The sequence below is a fragment of the Sceloporus undulatus genome, chromosome 7 (genome assembly GCF_019175285.1).
Source record: "Sceloporus undulatus isolate JIND9_A2432 ecotype Alabama chromosome 7, SceUnd_v1.1, whole genome shotgun sequence".
NCBI lineage: Eukaryota > Metazoa > Chordata > Lepidosauria > Squamata > Phrynosomatidae > Sceloporus > Sceloporus undulatus.
The window spans coordinates 15305111-15324588 of record NC_056528.1 but is presented as its reverse complement, the minus strand read 5'-3'; the positions used below and the strand labels follow the sequence as shown (position 1 = coordinate 15324588).

The 19478-nt window shown below is 43.3% G+C and overlaps 1 protein-coding gene across 4 annotated transcripts in view; it reads right to left on the bottom strand.

Moving 5' to 3' along the window:
• TNC (tenascin C) overlaps window positions 1-19478 on the bottom strand; it is a 53245-nt gene that overhangs the window by 10652 nt on the left and 23115 nt on the right. The window contains exons 5-17 of one of the 4 annotated variants that reach the window (XM_042479148.1): window positions 19169-19432; window positions 18603-18718; window positions 18347-18503; window positions 17870-18139; window positions 17557-17742; window positions 16637-16726; window positions 15138-15401; window positions 9629-9901; window positions 8294-8566; window positions 7436-7711; window positions 5661-5936; window positions 4467-4739; window positions 1607-1879 (exon numbers count right to left, since the gene is read on the bottom strand). In XM_042479148.1, the coding sequence (XP_042335082.1) occupies window positions 1607-1879; window positions 4467-4739; window positions 5661-5936; window positions 7436-7711; window positions 8294-8566; window positions 9629-9901; window positions 15138-15401; window positions 16637-16726; window positions 17557-17742; window positions 17870-18139; window positions 18347-18503; window positions 18603-18718; window positions 19169-19432 (2991 nt within the window). The remainder of the gene's footprint in view (window positions 1-1606; window positions 1880-4466; window positions 4740-5660; window positions 5937-7435; window positions 7712-8293; window positions 8567-9628; window positions 9902-15137; window positions 15402-16636; window positions 16727-17556; window positions 17743-17869; window positions 18140-18346; window positions 18504-18602; window positions 18719-19168; window positions 19433-19478) is intronic. The other 3 variants (XM_042479149.1, XM_042479151.1, XM_042479152.1) reach the window with 3 other exon arrangements.

The following is a 19478-nucleotide window of genomic DNA, read 5'->3' as shown; positions in this document are numbered from 1 at the left end:
ACAGTCACAAATACATAACTCAAGATTACGCATTTGCAACTGACTTAATGAATTCCAGCCATGATGTTTAAAAAATTGCAGTCAATGTTAATCTCGGGGATTTGTCTACAGATTAACCCTGCTTTCTTTGCCTCTGCATACTTGTAGCTAATGATAAAACCACATGCAAAGCGGAGACGTTCAAGTTTACAAGTTTTAAAGCTAAGGACTTGTATTTTGATTTGTTTGCTTGGCTGCAGTTGGAAACTTATTTTGGAAAGCCGACTTGTCAAGCCGAGGGGAAGAGCTTTCCAGCTTCCCCAGAAAACCTGGCACTGCAAAGTTTACATTCAGCCGTTCAGTTGTAAATACTTTTTCCTCCCAACAGCAGCCACGAAAACAACTCTGATTATTTTCTCCCCAATTTTTAAAAAACAAAATAAACAGCCCACACAAGAGATGTCCATTAGCCACCAAAAGACAAAGACCAGAAGCACAGCCACAGTAAAAGCATCTATGGAGAGGTGCCAGTTAAAGTTCAACCAACAAAGTTGGGAGAGGTAGGGAGATGTTGTAATAATGTTGTCTTGAATTTGAATTTCCCCAGACATTTTCACTTGGGGAGGAACGATTGCTCAAGAAGGACAAGAAGCTGGGGATGCGGTGTTGTGGTCTGAGCATTGGACTTTGTCTCTGGAGACCTGGGTTTGAATCTCCGCTTTTTGTCAACGTTTTGAGAGGGACTGCAGTCGAAAACAAAGGTTTTTGGACTTGTTCCGGGGATGCAGCCCATGGGGGTTGTGGTCTGTGGGGAAATTGGTCCCTGACCCCTGACATTTGCCTACTCTTGGAGTAGATGGATGGATACTTCATGCCAGATGCTAAACCAGAGCCCTTTCATGCTACACATTCTATGCCATGACTCCATCTAGGGATGTAGCCAGGATTTTGGGAAGGGGGGCATCCAGATTAAGTGCCACTATTATAATGGGGCTTGAGCATGGTGGCACACACCATTAATTGTATTTAACGGAAGGGGGGTCCGGACCCCATGGACCCCCCCCCCCCGGCTATGTCACTGCTCCATATTATGGGATTCTGGGATTTAGCAGTTTCATAAGACATTTCATATCTCAGTCATGGATCTCTTGCGACTCACCAGTTTACAAACCCCAGGGTAACATGGGATGCAACCATGCCAAGTAAAGTGGAAGCATAGCACTATAAGTGTGTGATATGAAAGGGCAACTAGTATCCATTTCCATACTTTCAACTATGGAGGCAACCTGTGAGAGGTACCAATTTAGGCCTGAATCCTATTGCTAGCCCCAGTTAAAGGAGATGCATTGAATACAATTGGTTTCAGGAGTGTGCTTTGGTTGGCCCTAATAAGAGGATCCAGGACTTACAGCCAACATTGGGCTCGCACAATGGCCAAAAGATGTAGATGGAAGAATTGTGTAAGGTGGCTCTTATCTTTTCAGTTTGGATTTGTCTGTGGATTGCACTCCAAATTACTGAGTAGAGAGAGATGTGGAAGACACATGCTTGCACACACATACACACATACATGCAAGTGGACAGATCAAGCCTTTCTGTTCTTTGTCACATTAGAAACAGATAATACCTGTCATAGCTATTGTATTTACAGGTTGGGAACGCCGTCCACTGGTTACTCCGTAGAGATCAATGTAATATTCAGTGCCTTCTTTCAACCCTGTTATATCTTGTGTGCGCTCATGGCCTGGTACAATGAGCTCCAGAGGGTCCGAGAGCCTGTTGGCATCCCTGATTTTAAGAACAAAACTGTCAAAAGCACCATCGTCTGCTGTCCAAGAGAGACGGAAACCATTGGGGGTTGCGTCGGACACCAGCAGGTTGTCCACTTCTGGTTCTGCTTCTGGAAATTGGAAGGGGGGAAATAAAAGGAAAAAAGGAGGAGAAACATGGGGGTGTTAGTTATTTATTTACAAAAAAGAAGAAGAAAGAAACAGAGAAGAAGAATGGAAACGCCACTTTGGAGAAATCTGGCTCAAGTCAGGTCAGGATGTGACGGTTCCAGCCCCAGTTCCATAGAAGTGGAAGTAGTTGGTTGGCTATCCAAAAGAGGAAGAAAATGCATTGAGAGGTTGAAAGCAAGGCACAGTCCAAACCAAAGATGTGGGTGAAGGTGTGGTCACTCTCCCAGAAACCCCCAAGCAGCCCTGATGTACAAAGAAATAAACCACCTTCCCTCTGCCATGCAATATTAAACATGCTGGTAGTAAGCCTTGACGTTCACTGGTTTTCTGTCTTCCATTGGAGTCACTTCACCTTCTGCCAATCTGATTAATAAAAGAAATATGCCCAAAACAATGGCAAAGAACTTGCATCTTCCATTCTGAATCACATCTTAATGTGATCTGTCCTTCTGTACATAAATATCTATGCTTATGTCCATCCTTCTATCTGCTTTGATTCTCACTGCACATGTTGGACATTTGATGAACGCAACTGAGTTTGTGGTGTCACATGGAAATCTATAATTCCAGTTCCTATGAACAGGTATATTCTGAGCTGCACAAAGTCCAGAGAAGAACAGTTCTTATCTTAAGTCTTTCCTAAATCTGAGCCAAACTAACTTTCTCCATGGACCAAAACTTGGAACTGGACTATGGTGGCCATAGTCTCCAAGGCCAGCATCAAATGGTGGCCCATCACTAGACCAAACAATTCAGTTCTTGGAAATCTCTCTACATGTGACTCACCATAGATGAAGAACTGTGTTTGGTGAAATATATTCTGCTTGGGGTGACAAATGCTTAGTTTGTGATATCTATTTTGCCTCTACAGATCATCAGTTGATACTGTGTGCAATGAACAACATGCACACATACTTAAACAGCTTCATGCATTTGAGATGGTATTTTGGAAAGGACATTGCTTGCAACAAAACGCAGCAGGATTTCAGCCTTAATCTGATCCACTGAACCACTGCTTTTGTCCTTCTAGGTGAAAGAAGTTAAATGAAACTGTCACCCTAGTATCACAGTTTACGATGCTGTCTGTTACAAAGATAGCTGTATCTTTGTCACTTGGCCTTCTGTTTAACTTGACAGAGCTAGATAGGAAGAGATAGTAAAGGTAAAATCCAGAATCCAATTAAACCTACAGCTAAATATAGTTATATAGGAGAACCACTGAGATCTTCTACAAACAGAAATGCTAAGACTATGGCAAGGATAAAACCCAGAATAGGTAGGGATGGCAAGGGATATAAACCCACATATTCTGGTTAGATGGCTACAATAGTATAGACATCTCACATTCAAAGACTTGCAAGTTTTCCTCTGCAAGAGTCAATACAACTTCCACACCTGAAGCGAAATCCACACTTGCACTCTTCTATTCAGATACTAAGTGCTATTGGTGCGCAATGTATCCCGAAAGAGTACAGCCAAGTTTTGTTTTAAGAGAATGACCAAGCTTCCACTGTACAGTCTGAAAGAAGATGATAATCAGTTTTACTGACACTAAAAGCAGTTTTCAGTCTGGTTAATCTACTCTTAATGGGAAGCCTATGTTTGCTGACTTGAGTTCTACAGTAGACAGGTGGAACATAAAATCGTTAAACAAAATTGTTTCCAAGAATGCTCAATGTAGCTGGATATCTTTGCCTACAATGAAGATAAAAAACACACAGCTTGATTAAGACTCGAGAATGCTTCAGATGGCTTTATAGTGCGCATGAATCCTATGCATGGGAACGCCATGGAGAATCAGATATATGAAAGCCAGAGATGCCTGACATCTGTGCTGCTGAAGGATACTTCAAGTGCTTGATAGTTCCTCCTTAAAAGAGAACAGTGCTATCACCGGCTTCATCCTCTATTTAAAGCCACCGCCAAAGCTTTCCAATGGAGAGAAGATGGTGGTGGATCTTAAGGTAGTCTTAATGGATTGAGTGTTGGATTTGGAACTGGGGTACTCCAGTTTAATTACTTTATCAGCTTTGAAGTTCCATGCATCTCATCCATTTGCAACTCATCCTAGCCCACAAGGCACTTCTAAAGGACATGTTGAAGTTACCCAAGTGCAGGCTTGATGGACTGATGTTCAGGATGAGAGGTGCACCATCTTGCATGCCCCTCATGCAAGCTGCTTTCTCAAAGTTGGAGAAGTGCAAGCAGAATAAATAAGTAAATATGAATTAATAGAAATAAAAGTATATGGTAGACTATCCTTTGGCTAGGATAGCAAAGACAACGGAACACATCAATTTCAACACAGCTTCTTCTGCTCTGCATTGTGGTCCTCTGAAAGACAGGAAGTAAACATCTCAAAGAGAGAGAAAGAGAAGGATGGAATCATGTTAGTTGATGCATCAGGAGCCGGTGATGAGGAAAGCTATGAATGTTTGGCAAATGGGGATGGAATGAAAGATCGTCCAGAGAAGTTGAGAGTGAGCAAGGACAAAGCAAGGCAGGAGGAGATTGCAAGAAAAATACCTGTGAAAGCAACAACGCTTAAAGGTCTTGTTTGGCGACCGCGGGCAAAGCCATAAAGCATAACCTCATAGCCAATGCCAGTAATGAGACCTCTAAGAGGCAGCTGACGTTGAGTTCCTGGAAGGAGGAACTCCTGGGGGTCCAGCAGTTTGCCAGAATCCACCACGACTACTAGAAAGCTGTCAAAGGCATGCTCTGATGCCATCCAGGAGACTGTAAATCCGTATGGGTTAATATTTGAGACAGTGAGGTTTTCCAGTGTGGGCAAAGACTCTAGAAAGAAGGGAAAGGTGTGGGGAAAAACCAAGTTAGATGTGGTCAGGTGGTCAACTTGATATAAAGTACAGATTTTGGAGGGGAGTGTAGGAACTGGCATCTACTGTAGTGTTATGTTTGAAAGACACACATGAGAGATCCAGGGTTGGTTCATACAGATAGTATCTGCAGCACTGAGCATCTCCAATGACGGTGTGAATAACCCACATCATCCACACACAAACCCTGTGAGGTGGTCAGTGGTGCCTGCATAGAATCATAACACTCTTGGGTTGGAATTAACCAAAGCAGACCCATTGAAACAACTGTGGATTGCTGAGTTAACTCATAAGTAAATCCAGTTGCTTCAATGGATCTAGTATAGTTGGAAATAACAAGATTTAGGCTCTTTTTTTCATTTGAAGAGGTAGAGAGCCACAGAGGGTCCATTTGAAGAGGTGGACAATCATAGAGGACCTCTTTGGTGTACCCAGCTCTATTTTGGCTCTTTCAGATGCCATGGATTGAAACCCATAATTTTACAAAACCTAATTTCTATTGTTTCACAGTTTTGAGACTTTTTTTTCCAGATCCAGGAGGACCGAAACAGTGGCTAATATTATTATTATTAGGAATCCAGGGGTTACAGACAGAGCACTGTAGGCTACATGTGGCCCATAGGGTACATAATTTCCATCCTTGCTACAGAACAACACTAGTTAATATTGTCCTGCATGATGCTTCTGATTTTGGCACACTTTTCCTTACAAGCGTACTTCATCATTGGACCTGTGGTCTGTAGCACTTGAAGAAACAGTAGACCATAATGGTATGAACTCTGTTGTTAGTCACAAAAGGGCTATTGGGAGGACATAATTGTGGGAGGGGGGGAGCAAAATAAAACAAAACCAAAAGACCCAATTACTTTTAAATGTATACCTGTCATCACCAGAGAGACGAGGGGATCAGATTGCCCCCCATCTGTGGTTGTGCCCTGAATGTTAATGTCATAGTCAGTATAATCTACTGAGCCTGAGATGAGCGTTTCGGGAGCTTCTTCTGACTCAGAAAGTTTTAGATGCTCCAGAGGCAGATAGGAATCTCTAACATTTACAGCCAACTTGGCAAGAGGCTCATCCCTTGCAGTCCAGGAGAGGTTGAAGGTGTTGACTTTAGCATTTGTGAGTGTGAGCATGCCCAGCTGTGGGTCGACCTCTGAAGAAGAGAAGGGACATAAATTGGAGAGAAGGGGAAAGAGACAGACATTATTGGGGAAAGCTGTATGGCCAAACACTGAGGGATGTGTCTCATGCAAACAATAAAGGTTTCATGGATCATCCCATAGCCTCCCGTTGGGCAATCAACAGCTAGAAATGTGGCAATGATCATTGAAACTGAATGCATGCACCCATGCCCTTCTAGCCCAGTATTGTCATATGGATGCCATCTAAAGTCATGGAAAATGACCATTCCCCTTCTCTAAGGTAACAGAGAAGGGATGTTGGCTTGGGAAAAGAAATGGGTGTAAGCTGGAAGTGAGCGGTTTCAATGATGCTCATGGTGTAAATGATGCTTGAGTGACCCCAATTAAGGACACATGCTTGAACTGCCTTCATGCTGCCAAACAGTGACAAGCAGTGTTCACATGTTTCCCTGCCATGATTCTCATGACCCAGAGAAGAAAACTAGTTCAGCAAGAATGCAAGTTCCTCTGAAGAGGAGAGAGAATACATCGGAAGACAGACAACAAACATGGTTCCGTCAGACTGACATGCAAACTGGAAATGGTTTTCCTCTGCACATGTGCTCTGTTTGAGCATTCTCAAAGCATGCGTTGGCATTCAGGACAGTCAGAGCCCTTGGGTCTCAAAGGCCTCTCCATGCAATGCAAGTTGAGAGCATCTCATGAGACAAGATGTAAAAAGACCTCAATAGCTTTGAGATACCCATTGTTGACCAAATCCTCTAGTGACCCCAGAAGATGCGCTAGGATCCTAATTGTTAAGAAATTGAGGACAAACGTAGAAGTGACAGCCATCCAGGTTGATCCTCCAGAAAGAAAAGGGTGTTATTTTCCATTCCAACAACTGGCTTGGTCTCATTTGATCTGCAAAGTGCCAGTCAGAATGTACTTCATGCACCCCTCTTTGGGTGATATATTGAAAGACTGGAAAATACAAGGACCTGAGGATTCTCCTAAAATTAGTGGAAGCCGTTTGCTCTTCAGACCACTTCATGAAAGAAAAAGTTACATGCAAAGAACTGCTTCCCACAAAGTCAAGAGTCTTGGATTATCCAGACCTCATGATGAGAAAGACCAGGCAGGCAAAATGGAAAAAGAGAAGAAGGCAAGAGCAGAATGATGCAGATTAGGTTTGTAGACGTTCCAGAAAGATGTCGAGTGGAATAAGTACATATACATACATTTATATACACACATATATGTACATAGTATCCAGGCACATGTCTATATATGCACACAGAAAAGAGGAAGATGATGTAGATCGATGCGTGTGCATATATAAAAGAACCGATCAGGGTTCCAGACATTGAATTTCCTTAATTGTGGGGACATATGTGATCACATTGCTCTCCTGCACAAGTGCGATCAGATTCCACGAAATGGCACCTCTTTCAAATTCCAGAAGAAGACAGGATGAGAAAGAGGGGACTACAGCAAAAGAGAGAAACAACAGATATCGGAGAAGATATACCTGTGGTAGCCAGAACTGTCAAGGTCTGGCTACTTTGCCCATCAACCAGGCCATGAAGCTGGAGATTATAACTAGAGCTTGGTCTTAGACTGGAGAGAACAATGTTCCGGATGTCCCCTGGCACTGTGTGCATCTGGGAGTCCAGAGACTGGTTCTTGACGTTTCTAACCTCTAAGAGAAAATGGTCAAAGGCAAAGTCCTGTGCTTTCCAAGTGAGGAAGAGTCCATCAGAGGTGACATTTGAAACTGTCAGCTCGCTAAGCAGTGGTTCAGCTACTATGAGGAGGAAAGAGACAAAAAACACACACCTTTGGATTAACATTGGCAATGCTTCTAAAAGCTGGGTACAAAACGGGTGGGAGACAGAAGAGATGAGGAATCTACTTTCTTCATGAGATACATCATTCTATCATGTCTACCCTTCTCACCTTTTCTCTAAGGGAAACATACCCAAGTATTGTAACCTTTCCTCACAGCAGTGTGTTGCTCCAGACTCTTGCACCTTTCCCCAGGTCTACAATGTGGTGTTTTTTTCAGGTGTGGTGACCAGAACCATGTGCACTATTCCAAATATGGTTCCACCATGGATTGCTATGAGGGCACTACACCTGACTTTATAGACCTCCATCATATCCCTCATTATTCCTCCTGTTCTCCCTTTCTCCCCTAAACTGAAATCCTCAACTGTTGTAACTGTTTTCTTGTAGATGTGGTTGTCTACATTTAGATGGCATGTTTTCACCTTTGGCTATAAGGCAACAGAAAGCACAAGCAAATGTTCATCAATAAGGTCCTGGAAAGAAGGCTGTGGAAGAAAGAAAGCACATGTTAGCATATGAAGTAGAACAGATCGTATACCTGTAGTTGCTGCAGCATTTAGTGTCTGAGATCGGAAACCACGAGTCATTCCATAGAGGTAGATAATGAAATCGGTTTTGGGGGACAGCCCTGAGATATGTGTAGTCCTTAAATGTCCAGAGACATTGAACACCTTGGGTTCCAGCAACCTGTTAGAATCAATAATCTCAATTGTAAACATCTCGAAGTCTCCATTGGTGGTCGTCCAGGAAAGGTTGAAGCTCTCAGGGGTAATGTCCGAAATGGTTAGATCACCGACGTCTGGTTTTTTGGCTGAAGAAGGGAAACAACATTTACTCCTTTGTATGTAAGAGAACTGGATCAACTTCTCTTTGCATTCCAGTTTTATTCCAGTTTGTTAAGCAGGAGATGGAATGGAGAGACCAGCTCAAGCGAGAAAGAAGAGGACCCCATATTGGGAGAAAAGCAGAATAAAATAAAGACATACAATTCAATTGGCAAGGGAGAAGCAAAAGCAGAGAGTCTTTGCAAAGCAGCAGGTATGGACAGCCTGGCGGAGGAGACAACTCCAAAGCATCCAAGAGAAAATGTTCCCTCATAAGGTCCTTTGACGACAATGCGGGCATGGCAAGTTAAAACAAACGGTCTGATAGAAACTGCACAGCTGCATGCAAGGAGGAGCGGGTTCAATTTCTAGGTGCCTGTTTTCTAATGGTGACTCTGGGGTTTTATCTGCAGAATCAGATTTGTAATGCATTATCGATGCCGCAAGGATTTCTCCAAAGAACCACAAAGGGAACTGGGGACAAAACAGATTTAATCATGAAAAGAAAGGTTTTGGGTCAAGGATCGCAGTGATTTGTGTGTGGATGAGAAAGGGAGAGAATTGGGTCAGTTATCTTTAAAATTTCAGAAGATATCTATAAAATTAGTCATCTCTGGGCATGTGTAAGGTCTCCAAAGGTTTAGGATTAGAGCTTTCAATGGCAGAAGAAGCTACTTCCATCTAGAGTCCTGCAAAGTTCCTTTCCTTTTAGGACTGAGAAGTTGTGTTCTGCTATTTATGATCTTTGAGTAAGAAAAACAGATGGATAAATTGAGCTCTGGTTCTACCTCCTCTGATATTTTTACTATTGGGGAAAAACAGGGACCAAAGAGCATGCACATTGGTGGCCCTCCCGATCTTTCCAGCAAGCCATTGCAAAGCTTAGCCATTCGTAGGAGATGAAACCTCCAAGCTAGAAGAAACAATCATTAGAAAGCTGCCAAAACAACCGGTCCAGAAATTGGATGGAGACGGACTCTTTCTGCAAAGGAAGAAAAGCAAAGAAAGGAGGAACCTGAATAAAGAGAAGGGATTGAAAAAGGAGATACCTGTGGTAGACTCAACCAAGAGGGGTTTGGTTCTGTAGCCCTGAGTGACACCATAAAGGCTGATGGTGTAGAGAGTGTTTGGCAGGAGGCCACTGAGATCCACAGACCGTAAGCCACCTGGAACGGTGAGATTCCTTGCATCTTCTGGCAGGTTAGACTCCCGCACCTGAATAACAAAGGTCTCATAGGCCCCATCCGCAGCGGTCCAGGTGAGCTGGAATCCATCCCAGTGAACTTTGGAGACTGATAAATTCCCCAGCTCAGGTTCCTCCTCTGGAGAAGGACAGAGAGCCAATTGGTTAATCAGATTTGCAAGCCGACGTAGCTGGGGAGAGCCAAGGCTTCGTAAAACTGGGGCTTTCTCATTAATGAGTTCCACTTGCAGCCCATTAGGTATTTATGAGCCCGTCTCCCTTTCGCTTACACACACGACTCCTATCGATTTTCCTTTATGAGGGAATTGTAGGATCAGGTTTCCAGAAGAGACTGAATAACCACAGCCAAGAAAGCAGGCGGGATGGTGAGATTAAGTCACAGGACCTCAAAGGCAATTTGGGGCACTGCTCTCCCCTGAAATTGTTTGACAAGCGTTAATTATGCTTCCCAGGGCCTATTAAGAATTCAATATTTGCAGATCCAAAACTATTACGGCAATGTGGTAATGAGCCAAGCTGAGAATGCAGAGGCATGGAAGAGGCTTTGATGCTAATGGCATTCCCTGAACTGGTGTGTCCTTTGAAGATATAGCACAAGCTCTGTTCATTACCTACCTCCAAAGCACAATTCAGAGACAGGTAAGGAGCCAAGGCTGGCCTGGCACTTTCTTATAGACCAGAGGTTCCCAACCTTTGGGCCTCCATTTGTTTCGGACTTCAGCTCCCAGAAGCCCCAGCCAACTTGGCCAACCATCAGGAATTATGGGAGCTGAAGTCTAAATCATCTGGAGGACCAAATGATGGGAACCACTGTTGTAGGCTGAGGCACAAGGCGATATGGTACAGCTGGTGACTCCTAGGCTAGTTGGGTGGTGAATTTGCTCTGACTCTTAGGTTGCCTGTGCAATGCAGAATTAATGGACACCATTTAACTGCCATGGCTGAATGCTATGTAATGCTGGGATTTGTAGTTTTGTGAGATATGTTGCCTTCGACAGAGAAAGATCTGGTGCCACAACAAGCTACAAATTGCAGTTTTCCATAGGATGGAGCCATGGGAGATATACTGCTGTCAAATTGCACTAATTCTGCAGTGTGGCAGCACTCTCACTCCAAACTTTCAAGGTACTAATCACATCTGGAGGGGATAGAGTTCAACACTATGGAGGGCTACTTTGCAATGACTCGAAAGTGGTTTCACCATCCTCCTGACGTGGAAACTTGGTTCTGCTCCTCATCAGCTCCATTCCTTCTACACAGAGAACATGACTTCTGTACAAATTCTATAAGCATGCAGCGGTTGGGTAACTGCTATTTCTGCAAGCAAGTTGTCAATAGCAGTTGCATCATCTCCCTAGGAAAGAGAATGGATGCTATGTCTCCAGAGCATGCAGGGTTGCAAACGTTCATGCATCATCATTCCAAAAAAAGAATCATCCCAATGACCAAGACTGGATGAAGATATTTTGCTATTCTCTTCATTTTGTTTTCAGAAACCAAGTGGACTGGAGGGAAGTTGCTAGAAATATGATTGCGTCGTCTTCCACATTTGAACACAGCAAGCTAGTTTAGGGTTTGAAGGAAAGTTTTGTGATATTGTCCTCTGCAAGAGGTGGCAATGGTCAAGGGTCCCAAAAGATAAAGATGGGGACATGTACCGTTACCTAGTGCAGTGCTGGGCAAATTATAGTCCTTCAGAAGCTATAGGACTGCAACTCCCATCATCCCTCACCCTCAACTAGGTATGTAAATCTTTTGTGAACTTGTTCTCAAATTCAAGATTCCTTCGCATTGTTTGTGTACGCCCCCACAATGTTTTGTTGTTGCTGTTTCTGCAAGTCCAAAAATGTAAAACACCTTGCTTTGGTTGATCTTTCTTCTCCATGGAGAGTTAAGACACCCTTTCTTCTGGAGAATGGGAAAAGCCACAATAAGTTCTTGATATTCGTATCATTTCTCATGTTGGGTAAAGCTGTGGGACGTTGCAATCCAACAACATCACCACTTGTTTCCCATCTCTGTGACAACGTATCTTTCCAAACAGAATAAAAATCCCGCTGGGTTACAAGAATGTTCATCCATGCAAAAGTCACAGGAGAGAAGAAACCAAACGCCAGGCTTGGGTTTGACGTCTATTCATCTCTTGTGACATTTAAGCAAGTTGACATTACCGGCAAGAGACAACATACACCGACTTTGCAGGAATAATGACATCTCAAAACGTCCCTTAAATCCGAAGCCAAATGTCAACGCTTATTCAGACGCCATGCGCTTTGGTTAGTCATGAGCACATCTTGCTCATAGATGGGCATGCAATCGAGTTCATCGTCATCATGCAGTTGCATCAAGGTTGTGCAGCTGTGGCACATCTGGGGTCATGCAACCGACCAAAAATGTCACAAAACAAAATAGAAAACCTGGAAAGTGGGTGTGAGATCTATTGCTATAGCTATTGCTACTTTGAGCAGCTTTGGAAAGAATGTTTAAATGGAGGGGTGGTTTTGCCTTTTCTTCTTGAATGCATGATTCCTACTAATATGGTCCCTTTCTAGAATACAGTCAAAGTGATGGAAGCATGAACATCGACAGAGAGCCTTGCGGAGATTTTTAACCTCCAAAAAGAAGGAAACACACAGAAATATAATAAATACAAGAGATGCAGAGGCTGAGATGAAGGGATAGAAGCCAGACATAGCAGGTAGATTAATAAAGAATAAATACAGGCGGGAGTTGAGAGCTTCTTGGACGAACAACAGATACGGGGCTATAAACATTCCTTCCAAAAGTGAAATTCCTGTATTTATTATATTCTGCCCTAAGTGAAGCCTGCAGCTTAGGCTTCTGCCTTCTCTATATATGGCACATGCTGCTTCTCCAGAGGATATGAATGCCAAAAGGAATTCCAGTGCAATTTCTCACTGCTATTTCTAATATGGAGGGGAATTCTGCTAGAAGGGAAGGTTTCATAGGGCGCTGGCTGTGGGACACAATTCTATTGATTCCATATTGCCATCCCTTTTATCCCCAAAGGTGGATGTAAACACTTTTGATGTGCATAGGGTTCATCTTTAAACCCAACAAATTGGTGTTAAGGATCTACAAAACAGAAGAAGGTGAGATGCAAAGGGAACCAACCCTCCTATAGCTCAAAGATAAGGGTCATGGCTAGGGATGGAAAGAAACTGTAATCCAATGCTCAAAGCACTACATGATGCTAGATCTCTTATTTATGCTCTGCAAGACAGGTACTTTTGTCTAGGCAGAGAAAGCAGTAACTTATTTTCTTGGGAGCACAGCTTTCAAACTATGCTTATATTTGCTTCCATGAGATGCCTTTGAGGGATCTAAGCATCAAAGAAGCCAGCTGAGAAGACCAGCTTTGGGTTATTCAGGCAGCTTTTTCATGGCCTGATGACCAGGTCATGAGCTTCCCTCTAGGAATATAAAGAAGCTTTGGGTCATTTAAGGGCAGGAGAGATGAAATGATATGCCTCATGCAATTTGGCTCAGGAAGGGAAGCTTCTCACCCATCCTAGAGGAAGAAATGAGGGAAGCGTTGGCTTCTTGAGATGCATCCTACCATCCTTGGGGCCTTTCTTTGAAAGATCCTTCTGATCCTTATATGCTAGGACAAGAACGACTCCAGCCGGCAGCGAGAGGGAGGTCTCCCTCCCAAAAACCTTGCTCTGCCCTTGATGCATGAGCTTTTGTGTTGACTGACACTTCAATGCTGAGACCTTAGTGTCAAAAAATAACCCTGGACTGAGAAGTACAGAGAAACAAGCCTTGGAGGGCTTGGATGCCGATTCCAAAAAAGCCCAGCTTTTTCAAGACCACACAGTGGGGCTCTTGGGATGGCTTTGGTTCAAACTGCCTTGTGCATTTCTTGGAAGGGTCTGGGTATCCATCATCTTCAAGGGGAGAGATAGATTGGGAGCAGATAAAAGCTTTGTGCAGTTGTGCACCCTCCCATTATATATAGCTCTCCAAGAAGAAAAGAGACTTTGCCTGTGAGGTTATAATGTATTCCACACTTTCTCGGGGAGAGAGAGCTTTCTGTAGGTACTTAAACATTTCTTTTATGTGGACATCTCCTGGTGATTTACAGCACGCACATTTTGGGATTATTACCCAGCAAATTGTTAAAATGCATCATCTGCTTCCATGATCCAAATTACACAAAATCAGATCTGGGAGTAAAGCTAGAAAGGTTCAAAATGCATGATGCTAGTATTCATAGCTCATAGTTCAAAATGCATGATGCTAGCATCCATAGCTCATTCTCACTGGAGAAGAAAAGGATAATGTCAGTTATGACATTCAAGTCATTCCCAACTTATGGCAACCCTACAGTGAAACGATCATGGGGTTTTCTTGGCAAGACTTATTCGGAAGGGGTTTATCTTTGCTTTCTCTGAGGTTGAGAGGATGTGACTGGCTGAAGGGCACCCATTGGATTTCCATGGCTAAATGGGGATTCGAACCCTGGTCTCCAGAGCTGTAGTCAATCGCTCAAGCCACTATATACAGCTGGCTCAACTAACGCCAGGGCAGAAATGGATATAAATGTTTTTGGAGTTCTATATTTATTCTGTTTTCGAAATCACTTTCGTCTTACTCCAGATGCCAGGATTATATGTAACAGAGATGCTTCCGCTCACAAACCAACCAAACGAGGAAACGGATACCTGGTAACAGTTACTGTAAAAAATGCCTTTCGGATTGTGTTGTATTTTGCAGCAAGCAAGGCCAACATGGCTGAATATATTTCCACACTTCCCTTGCGGTTTGTATATGCGCCATCAAAGAGGAAATTCTGAAGTATTGTATAATATAATTTAGAGGGGAAAGAGGGGTGCTTTTCAATGTTTTTCAGCTCAGGGTTCCAGAAAACAGATGGAAAGACATGGACACAAAACTCCAGATGGCATCAATCACTTGCCCATGCCAGTTTTCTCTCCCTTCAAAGCACTTTGTTCCTGTTTTACTGCTGAAACATCTAACACAAAGAAAATTGACGGAGGGGGATTCAACCTCCAGGCTCTAATCTTTCTATTTATCCACATCTTGTAAATGTGTACATTAGGGAAACGGTGGTCTTGTTACTTCCTCTCCAGCCACATAGACCTGGAGATGAGGCTTTGGGTTTGGAGAGAAAGAAGACAATACGGTAAAGCCAATGTTCAGAATCTGTTTTGTATTCCCTCCCCAATTGTTGCATAGAAGATCCAGCCACATGGCAGGGCATCCGCCGCAATGACGCTTTGAAAAAGCTCAGCATCCAAAACCCTGTAGGAACACTAGAAACAAAATGTATAGTTAATCGAGGAATTAGAGACCAAAATGGTACGTACCAGTAGTACCGGTCACTGTTGAAGGTTTGCTCTTGTGCCTTCCTTTCTCGGCCACAAGGTTGATGGTGTACTCTATCCCAGCATCCAGGGACCTTAGGATGTGAGATGTGCTATCGGCAGGGATCTCTATTTCGTTCCTCCTCCCAGAAGGAGTCAGGTAACTAAGACGATAGCGGTCAATTTTGGCCAAGGGCCGCTTCCAACGCAAGGTGAGGGTAGTTTCGGTAGGGTCGGTGACCTCCAAATCCTTGGGGCTGTCTAGATCTGCAAGGAGAAAGAACTCTTTCTTTGAAATAAATATTGCCAATAAAAAAATTATATTTTGTCCAAGACAGCTAACCTCTGTCAGATCTCATAGCTTGGATTCAAATTGGATGTGCCATTTGGACCACACTCCTTAATATAAGATACCATGGTAGGCAGATGGACGCTTGTGGTTCAGAACTGGCCCTTTGACAACCAGCAGTTGGCCAACACTTTGAATGGATACAAAGGAGCCTTTTAGCCTAAGCCAACCTTGTCTCCAAATCATGGAAAGGGAAAACCAAAGAAGAATCTATGCTCTGCCCATGGACTCATTTTCGTGGCTTCTTCCTTCCAGAAGAAAGCATCAATTAGCAATGTGCTGATATAAGGGGAAAGGCTGCTAGTATGCTCTGAACTTGCATGGTTTATTACATACAAGAGCTTAGCAACCTCCCCCGATTTGGAAACATAGATCTATTGGTGATATTATAACTCCATATTTTTCCATTAAAAAAAAACCCACACATATATTTTACTGGTTTGGCAAATGTCTGCAAGCCTGTCCAAACTCTAGAGTTAATCTTTACATTGAAGGACAACTTGAGATCAATTTGATCTGAATTATGTGGGTGGCTCTGTAAGCTGTGTTGGTGAGGTGGCTTTAATAGTCCTGTCTAGTGAATTATCAATGAACTGTAAATTGTTCACCCACATAAGATACTGAAGATGGAGGAGATGAGTGTTTGACTCTAATGACAAGAGAAGACACTCCAACGGACACAGCATTGTGCAAGTCACCAAAAACGGGGATCAGAGGGAGAGAATCATAGCTATATTGATCTGCAGTGGCTTTAGAAGCATTCCTTCCAATATACCAGCTTCCTTGCCCAGATTTTGCCACAGTCAAGTAGGAAGATCTGCAATGATTCGGAGAACCATAATATGAAGCTTGGGTTGGCCATGCATATCCATCATGACCCACTCTTTGCTCTCTTCCTTTGTTATTCTCCAGTATATAATGATCAGCACTAAGCCTTACTACTTTCATCCAGACCTGAAAAATGTATTCACCTTGACAGGAATCCCTGAAATCAGTACTTTAAGTTATAAAATATGGAAGCTGAAATTAAGACCTGTGACTTCCCAGGTTCAAGCCCAGTGACACTTGACCAGAATTTTTGGTTCATTTGATGTCATGTTGGAGAAGGAAGAGGAAGAGGAAGAGGAAGAGGAAGAGGGAGGACTTTTCTTACCAGTTCCAGCATTAATGGTGGCTGGACCACTTTCCTTGTCCTCTTTCACAGCTGTCACCCCAATGCCATATTCTGTTCCGGGCCTCAAACCTAAATGAAAATGAAAAAAAAAAATATTAATGCAGCCACTGCTTGAATAAAAAAGAGTCAATTACACATCCATTAATTGTAAATGTCAAGTTTGGCAGCCTATGCTCTCCTTTTGTTCCAGCTGCCACTGCTGTGGTTTCTAAGGGACAGAAGAGTGGCCAGAATCCATTGGACTTAATCTCCTCCTCCGCTGCCATCTCCTTTTCCTTGTGTGTCATGTCTTCTGAGCTTATAAACTTGAGTGAATGGATATGTCAAAGTCACAGTGTGTAAGATGCTTGTGGTGGTCTAGTGGTTTGAGTGTTGGACTATGACTCTGGAGACCAGGGTTCAATTCCTGGTTTGGTCATGGAAACACATTGGGTGAACTTGGGCAAGTCACACGCTCTCAGCCTCAGAGGGAGGCAATGGCAAACCTTCTCCGAACAAAGCTTGCAGAGAAAACCGATTACAGAATCCCATTATGGGAAAAAGATTGGATATAAATCCTTGAAATAAATAAATAAATAAATAAACCCTATGATAGTTTTGCCTTAGGGTTGCCATAAGTCAGAAATGAACTGAAGGCACACAACAACAACACCAAAGATGGTCAGGGAGCCTTTTGGGATGATAGTCATGGCATAAATGCTATAAATTAATAAATAGATCTTGGGATGAATCCTATTCATTTGCCCCAAATCTAGTAGGCTCATAAAACCAATTGTTGAATGATCAGTCCACATGTCAGAGAATCCCATTGGTTTAATGGGTCTCATCTGGTTGAGGTACACAACAGGATTCGGGGCGATTTATTTCAATGGGAATTTTGCTACTTTCAAGAACCTTACCTGTAAGTGTGGCTTTGGTGGTGGCTTGGTCGCTTCTGGGCACAGTGACCTCAAGATGATCTCCCCCAGAAATGGGGGCATATTTGATCCTGTATATTTCGGGCATTGCTTGGCTGTTCTTCCATTCAAGGGTGATGGTGCTGTCGGTCTGAGAGAGGCGTTTCAGATTTCTTGGAGCATCCAGATCTACATAGAAGTGGAGAGGGTAACATTTCTTGATAGCAAATTTGGGGCATACCAAGGAATGGCTCACTCTGTGTTTATCACATGGGACGGATCCCGTGTAGATTTGTAGATACACTCCGGTACTTACCTGTGACAAAGGTTTCTGTCACAGGATCGCTCTCCATGTCCCCTCGTCGGGACACTAGCGTCACTTCATATTCTGTGTGTGGCTTCAGATTACCAATGGAGTACTGGCTTTCGTCATCGGAGAGGTCAATCGATGTTCGGTCCCCTGGAGCATTCTTGGGCCCAAAAGTCAACTCCACACCATCAATCTCAGCCAAGGGTTTAAACCAAGTGATCAAGGCGGTGGTGTCGGTCACATCCTTTGCTTCGATCTGGCTGGGAGCATCCAGCCCTAATAGCAGAAGGAAGGGCAACACGGGCATTTTAAATTAGGGGGACAAGATCCAATAGTATTCTTGGTATTCAACAGCTTTGGCCTTGGCGTGGCTACTAGACTCTTAGGACGCATGCATCATTTAAACAGCATACCTCCAAAGTGACCTTTATTTTGGCCTGTCTGTACGGCCTCATAGGTTAATAACACCCAATGGCTACTTACTTGTTGTCACTACTCTGGAGAGACCAGGTCCTCTGGTTTGATTCTTCACCACGTAAAGTGACACATTATATTGTTGTCCTGGAGCCAAGCCTGGTTGCAAGTAGGATGTCCGTGGCCTTTCTAAGCTGCTTCTTATTCCTCCGTTGTCTTCTTCTTTCTGCAATGTAAGGGTCAAAAAATCAATGGGAGATATGAGAACTGAAACCAAGACCTTTCAAATCGCAAGAGAAAACTCATGAATGGAATCCTTCCTTACCAAGCTGTTGAAGACAATCTCCCACCCGCTGAATGGGATGTCCAAGGGGTCCCACTCCACTTCTACTGATGTCTCCTTGACAGATTTGAACTTCAAGCCATCAGGAGCAGGCAAATCTGAGAAGAGGAAGCACAAAGGAGAAATGTGGGGTAGAACTGTAACATAAACACTACTAAATTACACACAGGGTTGTAGCTAAAATGGAGAAGATGAGGGTGATGCTAGAAAACAGACACCACTTTGTCATGACCCCATCCTACATAATCCTGGGATTTGTCATTTTGTGAAGCACCAGCAACCTTTGGCAGAGAAGGCTTGAAAAACTACAAATCCCAGGATTCCATAGGTGTAAAGTGGTGTAAAACTGCATTGTTTGTAGAGTGTAGATGCACCCCTGGATGAGAATATTGGAGACATCCTTTTCATCCTGGCTATGCCCAGGCAAAGACTGGAGAAAATGCCAAAGCCAACTTGGATCCGACTACATTCCCATCCTGACCTTTTAGGAGGTCCACCATTTTGTCAACAAACATAGAAGCTTAGAGAAATCCATTCAATAGACTTACAAGTGGCAACCCGGGCGCTGATTGGGATGCTCTTCTTATTCTTCAGGATGGCAAAGACACGGATGAAGTATTCCACACCAGGTTCCAGCTCCCTGATAGTGGTCGATGTTGTATTTCCAGGTACCTGAAACTGCATCTCTAAGCCACCGATGCCGGTAGGGATGTATGTGATGAGGTATTCGGTAACAACATTTTCATTCTTCCATTCCAAGTTGACGGTCTTATCTGTCACATCGATAACTTTCAGATCCTTTGGAGGAGATACTGGCAAAGGGGATATTTCAAAAATAAAATAAAATAAGAAGTCACA